Source organism: Rhincodon typus, chromosome 9 (assembly GCF_021869965.1).
Source record: "Rhincodon typus isolate 14 chromosome 9, sRhiTyp1.1, whole genome shotgun sequence".
NCBI classification, from domain to species: domain Eukaryota; kingdom Metazoa; phylum Chordata; class Chondrichthyes; order Orectolobiformes; family Rhincodontidae; genus Rhincodon; species Rhincodon typus.
This window is the reverse complement of record NC_063340.1, coordinates 81,598,611-81,608,635: the sequence shown is the minus strand read 5'-3', so window position 1 is coordinate 81,608,635 and position 10,025 is coordinate 81,598,611. Positions and strand designations below refer to the sequence as shown.

The 10,025-nt window shown below is 39.3% G+C and overlaps 1 protein-coding gene across 1 annotated transcript in view; it reads right to left on the bottom strand.

Annotated features, from left to right (window-relative positions):
- ttc13 (tetratricopeptide repeat domain 13) overlaps nucleotides 1–10,025 on the bottom strand; it is a 59,414-nt gene that overhangs the window by 5,505 nt on the left and 43,884 nt on the right. Inside the window, exons 13-17 of the mRNA XM_048601371.1 lie at nucleotides 9,134–9,237; nucleotides 7,799–7,883; nucleotides 6,216–6,322; nucleotides 4,315–4,450; nucleotides 1,578–1,657 (exon numbers count right to left, since the gene is read on the bottom strand). Of these exons, the coding sequence (XP_048457328.1) occupies nucleotides 1,578–1,657; nucleotides 4,315–4,450; nucleotides 6,216–6,322; nucleotides 7,799–7,883; nucleotides 9,134–9,237 (512 nt within the window). The remainder of the gene's footprint in view (nucleotides 1–1,577; nucleotides 1,658–4,314; nucleotides 4,451–6,215; nucleotides 6,323–7,798; nucleotides 7,884–9,133; nucleotides 9,238–10,025) is intronic.

Here is a 10,025-nt window from a genome sequence, read left to right as displayed (position 1 = left end):
CCAAGAAGACTTTCCACATCAAGCAGATGTTCACCTGCACATCTGCTAATGTGGTATACTGCATCCGCTGTACCCGTTGTGGCCTCCTCTACATCGGGGAAACCAAGCGGAGGCTTGGGGACCGCTTTGCAGAACACCTAAGCTCGGTTCGCAATAAACAACTGCACCTCCCAGTTGCGAACCATTTCAACTCCCCCTCCCATTCCTCAGACGACATGTCCATCCTGGGCCTCCTGCAGTGCCACAACGATGCCACCCGAAGGTTACAGGAACAGCAACTCATATTCTGCTTGGGAACCCTGCAGCCCAATGGTATCAATGTGGACTTCACAAGCTTCAAAATCTCCCCTCCCCCTACCGCATCCCAAAACCAGCCCAGCTTGTCCCCGCCTCCCTAACCTGTCCTTCCTCCCACCTATCCCCTCCTCCCAACTCAAGCCCCACCCCCATTTCCTACCTACTAACCTCATCCCGCCCCTTTGACCTGTCCGTCCTCCCTGGACTGACCTATCTCCTCCCTACCTACACTCACCTTTACTGGCTCCATCCCCGCCTCTTTGACCTGTCTGTTTCCTCTCCACCTATCTTCTCCTCTATCCATCTTCTATCCGCCTCCCCCTCTCTCCTTATTTATTTCAGAACCCCCTTCCCCTCCCCCATTTCTGATTAAGGGTCTAGACGCGAAACGTCAGCCTTCCTGCTCCTATGATGCTGCTTGGCCTGCTGTGTTCACCCAGCGCTACACCTTGTTATCTCAGATTTTCCAGCATCTGCAGTTCCTACTATATCTGACAAACAAACCACTTTGTAAATGCAAGTCTGTTCCCTCAAAATTTACTAATTATACGGGATGTCTCAAAGCATTTACCGAAAATTCAGTATTTCTAAAGGAGTCATTTTGAATTATTTTGTAAAAAATGTGGGCAGCCAATTTACACACCAATATGTTCCAGAAACAGAAATGTGACATGGCCAGATATTTCCTTTTTATTCCATAGGAATTGGGCCTCACAAACTAGGCTAGCATTTAATGTCCATCCCCAATTGCCCTTGAGAATCTGGCTTCTTGAACTGCTGCAGTCCATGTGGTGTAGGTACACCCATGTTACTTTTAGGCAGAAATTCCAGGCTTTTGATCAGCAATGACAATGTAGTTATAAAGTCAGGATAGTGAACATGCAGGTCATGGTACTCCCATCTATCTGCTGCCCTTATCCTTAGAAGGATTGGGAATTTGAAAGGTGCTGCTTTGTTATTAATTGAGAGATAAACATTGGCCAGAATAATTTCTGCTTTACTTCATCAAATCTTTCAATCACAAGAGGCAGATGGGGCTTCAATTTAACATCACATTCAAAAGATGGTACTTCAAGCAGTGCAGCACTCCTTCAAGACTGCACTGGTAGTATCAGACTAAACTTCTGAGCTCAGGTCATTGGTGCAAAATCTGAACTGGTCACATTGTGGTGCAGGGATGAGAGATCAAAGTTGACCTATGCCTACACTTCAAGGTACGTACTTATGGAGTTACTTTCTCCTTTAGCGCATTTAAAAGAAAAATATTATACTCTACTAACCTGGATCCTCTTGACAGAGGCATTAGATTGTAAAAGTAATACACCAAAGAAAGGATAAGGTTGCACACAGCATCTGTTTCCTGGTTCAAAAGAGAAAATAAAACAAACATTTATTTCTGAAGAGACAGTTCTTAACCGATTAAAGACAGAGAAGACACAGAACACTTTTAATCGGCACAGAGGGTGAACAACTCGATTCTAGGTCTCTTTTTTTTTTTAAAAACAGTGCTGTAGGCATTTCTATCCCCCATAGACTGCAGCAGTTCAAGAAGGTGGCTCACCACACCTTCTCAAGGGCAATCAGCAATGGGCAATAAATGCTGGACAAATCAGTGTTGCCCACACAATGTAAACACATTTTTAATATATTAAATAAGCTGTTCAGACATACTTGAGAGTAATTTTGAAGTGATTTAAACTCTCCTTCCTTCACCTCTATTCAGCACACCCACCACTCTAAGGTCCATAGATTTCTGAAGAAGGTTCACTGGACTCAATGTTAACTTTGTTTTCTCTTCACAAATATTGCCAGACCTGCCGAGTTTCTCGAGCACTTGCTTTCGCTTGTTTAGGGTACGTAGGAGTCTGGTCTATTGGTTTATTACAAGATAATGTTTTCCAATGGCCTACACTACTAAAGTTGCATGATTTAAAAGTAATATTCCCATTTTAAATACTTTTATTCAAAAAAATGCGAGGTGATAGCAAAGCTGTATGATCGGTGGACTAATAATCTATGAATAGGAAAGGTCTGGAGGGATATGGGTCTGGATCAGGCAGGTGGGACCAGTTTAATTTAGCATTATGTTCCACATGGACTAGTTGGACCGAAGGATCTGTTTCCATGCTATGTGACTATGTTTTGGGGACCAGGTTCAAATGTCACCAGGGAAGATGATGGAATTTCAATCTGATAAAATTCTGGAATTAAGATTTTTGGAAGAACCCATCTGGTTCATTAATGTTCACTGGGAAGGAAAACACCACCGTTACCTGGTCTGGCCTTTAAATGACTCCAGACTAACAGCAACGTGGTTGACTCTTAAGTGCCCTCCGAAGTGGCCACTCAGCTGTAACAATTGTTAGAAGGTCTCAAAAAAAGGAATGAAGCCAGACAATTCACTGGTATCAACCTAGGCACCGAAAACAACTAGCTTGGGCTAGTGAGTGGCAAGTACCATTTACACCATGCCAATCCCAGAAAATGACCATCTCCAATAACAGCACATTCAATGGCATTACCATCACTGAATCTCCCACTATCAACATCCTGGTGGTAACCATTGACCAGAAACTGAACCCTGGACTAACCATATAAATAGTGGCTACAAGAGCAGATCAGGGGCTAGGAAGCCTACAGCGTGTCACCTAATGACTCCCCAAAACCTGTCCACCATCTACAAGGCGCAAGTCAGCAGTGGGATGCAATACTCCATATATGCCTGGTTGAGTGCAGCTTTAATAACACTTGAGAAGCTCGACACCATCCAGGTCAAAGCAGCCTGCTTGAATGGCACCACATCCACAAGCATCCACTCCTTCTGCCACCAATGCTCAGTAGTAGTAATGTGTGCCTATAACAAGGTGCACCACAGACCCCCTAAGGCAGCACCTTCCAAACCCATGAATATTCCCACCTAGAAGGAAGAGGGCAGCAGATACCTGGGAACATCATCACTTGCAAGTTCCCCTCCAAGTCATTCACGATCCTGATTTGGAAATATATCACTGTTCCTTCAGTATTGCTGGGCAAAATCCTGAAACTTCCTCCCTGAAGGTATTGTGGGTCTACTTACAACATACGAACTGCAGCAGTTTAAAAGGCAGCTCACCACCATTCTAAATGCTGGTTCAGCCGGTGACACACACATCCCATGAATGAATTTTTAAAAATGACCCAGAGGTAAACCTCAAATAAAACTGAATAGTGTCACTGTTAGAAAGTAAAGAAAACTGCAAATAGAAAATCAATGAAAAAGGTGAACATTCAGTAAGATTTAATTGTTGTTGCTGTAGACATACAATTAGATTTATATGTATTTGGTGTCAAGTCCTCTTTAACACATATTTCACATTTGTTACCAGACCAGTAACGTTTCAAATTAAACTCATTCTTTTAAAGAAAAATCATAAGACCTGAAGCGATGGACTTATGAGAGAAGGGGATTCCTCATACTCAACAATAGACAACTCTGCAAGCCTACACATAGAATGGATTCAGCTTCTGACTGTGCAAAGCTATCTGAAATTAATTTAGCTGGTATTGGTTAGTTCAACTTTGGCATTGCTACAAGGTGTAGCTGGAAACCTAGTAACTTCTAGCGCTAACATCCATGCCCACATAGTCCAGAAAATGGTCTGCAGCCATATGTAATTGGGCAAGTAGGAACTCTACATATCTAAGTGGCTTAGTGATTATTTAGGATGGTGTTCGGTTTCTTTGGTACCATATGTCTGATGAATAAAACCTTGCCGCTGACTACATACGATGGGTAGTTTAATTATCCTATTCAAAATGTTAACCTTTTCAAGATGGTTATTTTGAGGGACTGCAATTTGAGATGTGTTATCATATACAAACGAACAATTAAGACAGTGGGAACTTATGTCCTATTGTTGAGAGAGTAAACATCACCCCCAATGCACTATTGATCAGAAATATTCTCAAAATCTTCAGATTACATGTCATGCCTCCAGAAATTCTGATATCAAGACAAACAACATTGTTTGTTCTTACCCCAAGCTCAGTGGAAAGTATCAATGCCTTCCCTTTACTGCTCAGGTCTTTGTATAGTGCTTCTATTTCATCATGATATTGCCGAGTCCGTTCCTCTGTTGTTTGGGTTTCCACAGAAAACAGCATGTTGCCAACTCTGGTCATAAAATAAATGACATAGACAACATTGATGGGAAAGTATGCATCTTGCTTCTTAATCACAATCTCATAGAATATCATGACAAAAATATTTTCATAAAGTGCTTTTTCTCCCCCTTTTTTCTGCAAGCAATATCTCAACAGTACAACATAATGCAAAGAAGCACGCACACTCTTATTTCAATATTTTTCTCCTTCCCCAAGGAATAAGTCAATTAGGAAAAAAAATTGAAGCTCAAAGGATAGCAAGGGGACACATTGTTTTTTGCACTATTATGATCCCAGCTGATGGTACTACTGAGCAAGTCAGATCCAAGAATGAAATTTGGCTTAGCAGGTTTTTTAGTTAGTTAGTTAACATGGTGATTAGTCACGGAAACATTTTCACACAAGACTGCAAATTTTCTGTAACTACAGAACAGAAATTTATTAAACAAAAAAAAAAAGTAAACATAGAATACAGATAGAATGATCTTAAATCACACAGCGAAACAAAATTTTAACTTATTTCCTTGACACTGTTCATGACAGACACTTAAATCCACACAAGTTGGACCCGTATCTCAACTCTTTAGGGTTCCTACTCCAAAGACCCCTTACTTTTTCTTTGCTACAGACACTAGACATTAATTTTGATGAGTCCTTTCCAAGTCTGCCAATATGAACATTTTCACAATTCTGAAAGTTGACATTTTCTCATTTATAGTAACATCCAGATTTCAAGCAAACCACCTCGATTTGGAATGTCACAAATTAAATCCTTCCAAGGTGACTTATTCCCCAAACTTCCCCTAGGAGACAAACGAAACTTGCTTTTAAATCCAACCCCGGTGTCTTCTGAACTGAATTACACAACTTGCTCAATCCTAGATTCTTCTGAACTGAAAACCAAGCTTAAATGTTTACACTTCCCGTCACAAACCCAATAGCATAAACATCTTTCCATTGACGTCATAGGTTTCTGTAGTCACTCGATTTCTGACAAAATGCTGTATTTAGTCACTGTTCCAGAACGACACTCTGACTTTGTTTCCTTTTATAAGAAATCCCTTCACAGAAATACTAATACCCATGTCTCAGTTCAATCACCCTATGATCTTTGTGACACGATCTGCCTGTATTGCACACAAAACTTTTCATTGTACATAGGTAAGTGGCAATAAACCAAATCTATTTTGAAATCCAAATTCTAAAAATATTAATAGATATAAATTATTTATCTTTCATCATAGCACTCAAGATTATCATCAGTATCATGATGTCAAACTATATTCTACAACAACACACCTCCATCCTAATCTCAAAAAATGTATACACCTCTTCACCAGACTGACACCTACATTCCCTATGCCAGCTATTCTCATCCTTATATTACGAGCAATCATGCCAATCTGTCCTGAATTTTGGGCAGTATTGCACATGAAGAACTGTGTTAAGACTAAAAACATGTTACTGACAGAACAAAAAACAAGGGCCATTTTTTCCAACAATCCAACTGCATTTATTTAACCCAGGTCTCAATAGCTCACTCTTCAGAAATATCATTAAGACATAATTTAGAGATGAAGAAATACCATTGATTCCATCAAAGGCCATTCCTCTGATACATGAACTCTTCCATCTTAATGTCTCACTGTCCTTTCGATACCTTTATTTCCTTGCCTTATGTCTTTATGGACAGGCCATCCCTATTCAATAATAACTGCAAGTTGAATCAAAGTCAAACCTTAATTATTTATTCAACTGTATAGTGGTCAACCTACCTGTCACCTGTTATGGTGATGGTAAATCCATCATATTCTTTTCCTTGATGTTTTAAACTGGGCACCTTTGTGTTTACTGTGAACCCATCCCGGGTTTTGCTGTTGAACTGCTTCCAAACAAAGAAAATAACAAAAATTACCCATGGCTATCTTAACAAATTGCCAAAATTTTAAAAATCTGTATCCTCCAAGGAATTCCTTCCCTCCTCCCCAATAAACTTAACGGTCAGAAGAATTAAGAACTAATGGCCCCTCAAACCTTTTCCACCATTCACTATCATCATAGCCGATGTTTACCTCAACGTCACTTTCTCATCTGCTCCCCATATCCCATGGGACCAAAAACGTATTGACATTGAGTTCAAAAATACTCAATGATGAAACAACCACAACCATCTGGGGCAGATAATTCCAAAGATTCATGATTCTAAGAAATTTCTCAGCTCAGTCTGAAACGATCGACTCTTATTTCTAAAACTATGTCCCCTTTCGAATACACATCTACTTTCTCAAAGAACATTAATTTCACTAGAATTGGTTACCATAAGCAGAAATCTACCAGTGTCTCATTTAATAAATTCCATTGTCTAGCATGGTACTGAACTATACGAATGTCACATTGCTGCAATATGTTCATACAAGTGTTATCAGTTGATCAAACCATCTTGCCACATTAAAGATTTAAAGAACACGCAATGGTATATCAAAACACTGGCTATGTCCATATTCTACAACATAGCTTAGCAAAATTTTAAGCAAACAATAAAGTTCCATCTCCTCACAATTTGAGATTACTGGAAAGACAATTCTTTAAGAATTTCCCGAGACAGTCAACTGATACAAATTAAAAATGTAATTTGTTCTCTTCAGCCTTGTTTGGTCCAACTCTGTCCCCAAATTACCAATTTTGTGGGGTTTTCTTGAAAAAATTAGCAAAGTCAGAAAAAAAGTTCATAAAATCTGTGCCAATTCAGGCAGGTCTCTGTGCTATGAATTAAGAGTTGAATTTATACTGGTGTTGTCTCTTTCAGATTTTAGAACACCAGCATTTACACTACCAAATTTAGTTAGAGTATTAGATAAAAAAGAACAGTTTGTGGAAGTTTTTTCACCTTGCATTCATCAAGACATTCACAAGAAAAACCAAGTTAAAGTGGGAACAATATTTTATCCTGTATCAGAAGACAGTGCTGATTGGTTGGCAAGTGAATTGAAAATGTTGTACACTGGTATTTTTGCAAATGTCCTGCAGCACAAGATAAAATGTGTCTTTTTTTTTAAAAAAAACAATACTCAGATTCTGTACTACGACTATTTGGAAATCCAGCTCCCTTATCCCAACAGCAGACTCTTAGGTCCTACCGTATCTAAAAGCGCAAGTTTTAAAATCCAGTTCATGGGACCTGAATTAAACTAGGGTCAACAACATGTAACATCACTCATCTTGCCTACAAAGGTTCATTCAAACCCAGACAACAGAAGTGAAAATGCAATCTTAACATCAATAACTAAAGATACCAGCTCTGAAATAATAATAAAAATATTCTTTAAAAATGTGAGGAGAGTTTCTATGGTGAATTTACTTTCATAATTGGAAGGAGGTCCTCGATTTTTTTCACTTTCTCCAGGGCATCTCTCACTTCAGAAAGGCCTTTGGGATTATTAGTACTAGAGGAGAGGAGGGAAAAGTTACTTTCATGTTTAGAAAGGTCTCTTAATTGTAAATGAAGTCAAATTTACCTTATTTCTCTTACTCCTTTTCATACACAATTGAAAAACTACAAGAAATATAAAATTGCAGAACAGGAAAAGACTATCTGGTTCATCTAACCTGCCCCATATCATTTGGGCAAACATTCAGAATAAAAACTTCTTCCCTTGCTTCCTATTACTGTCATGCCTCCAGCTTACAGGAAACATGTGTTATGATTGGAAGTTTTTTTTGAGATGATAGTGCAATGAGATTGTCTGTCTAATTCCAAGTAGAAAAAAGTAATGAATAGGGTCATGCAATCCACTTCAAGATCTGCCTGACATCAAGCCTAGGTGCCTTGTTACCACAGATTCAGGGAGGACAAGAGAGAAAAATACAAAATATTCACATCTGTAAATAACGTAAACCCAACTGGACTAACTGTGGATGGAATTTCAATCTTCAAGTTTTTGGCCAAAAAAGAAAATAAAGGAGAAGAAAGAAACTCAAAGGCTGCCACTGTATGGTCAGCAGTATGATTCTCTCTGAATCACCAAGCAGAAATTCAGGAGACGAGATGGTCTCTGGTCAAAGAAATGCATCCCGTGGCAATCCAAGGAATCAGGAAGATATACCCTGGCATGGTTTGGGAGGGTGGGGGAAGAGGGGCTTGAGGAGAAAGAACCACCAGAGCAGACCTTACTGCTACTATTCAGTTTGGGACTGCTCCTCTTCTCAGAAGTGCCTTCTGGTAGTCATTTGACACTAGAACTTGGCAAATTGGGAAGAAGTGAACTCTTGGGAAGCTGGGAGTGATGTTGTTCTGATTCCTGTAAAAAATGCAAAGCTGCAGAATAAAAGCAGTGAAATACAACTTGGACATGAAATGTTCAATTTTGTTACCAGTTTGGAGAGTGGGGTATATCTTTTCTGTCGTTTATTGTATTAGTTACCTAGTTATCACTATTCACAGGGATTATAACATCTGAAATTGCCTCCCTAACCCCTCCAATACTTACAAAACTGGTCAAAATAAACCAAAGCATTCAACAGAACCACCATTAAATATATTGTATTGTGAATAAAAGCATCCACGGTAGTTGCAGATCTCTTCAAGCACTCAGTATTTTTGAACTGTGGATGTTAAAGTTGTTCCTTTGATTATAGAATAACAGCATGAAAGGTTAACTTGCAATGTCCAGCAAGATTAAAAAACGTGAATTACCCATGATAAACAAGAATTCTGTCTTTTATGAAGTTCAGTATTTTGTCGAAATATGCCAAGTACCGCATGTTAATTATTTGACCCCTGAGGAAGAGAGGATATAATTATTTACTGTTGATAGGATTGGGTTTAGCAGAACACAAGTGATTGAAAACGTCAACTAAAGTTTATGAAATCAACAAACAGACAATTACCTCACATCCTCATGTTAAGAGAACCGGGAGATTCCCATATATCAGGAAATCACTTTATGCAAAATTAAGCTGAGAGTGCTAGAAGGTCTGCTCACAGTGTTTAGACGGTGTACAAGTGGTACACTTAAATGTTCTCTACCACTGCCTCATTAACATTAATTCTCTCTCATCCCCAAATTTGCAATATTGTGATGGAATATCGTAGCAGCAAAACTACTCTCTCAAATGGTGCAAGCTGATTAATACCAATCATCCAGGGATTTGTACTTTCGTGGGTCATACAAGTGCATACACTTGACAACTTTTAAATCAATGCCCCTGTTCACAGGGGCACAGTTGTGGTTGCTGGTACTCATTGATCTTGACATTCAGATTTAGGACTTGCCCCACCCAGAGAACATTAACAGCCATTTCCAAACCTTCAGGCTCACATAACTTAAAAAACCCACAAACAAGAAAAATAAACAAATGTCACTGAATACAGTGGGCTTCAAGGGTCATACTGTTTCAGAGATAGGAGGAACTGCAGATGCTGGAGAATCTGAGATAACAAAGAGTAGAGCTGGATGAACACAGCAGGCCAAGCAGCATCAGAGGAGCAGGAAAGCTGACGTTTCAGGTCTAGACCCTTCTTCAGAAATGATTCATTTCATTTCATTTCTGAAGAAGGGTCTAGACCTGAAACGTCAGCTTTCCTG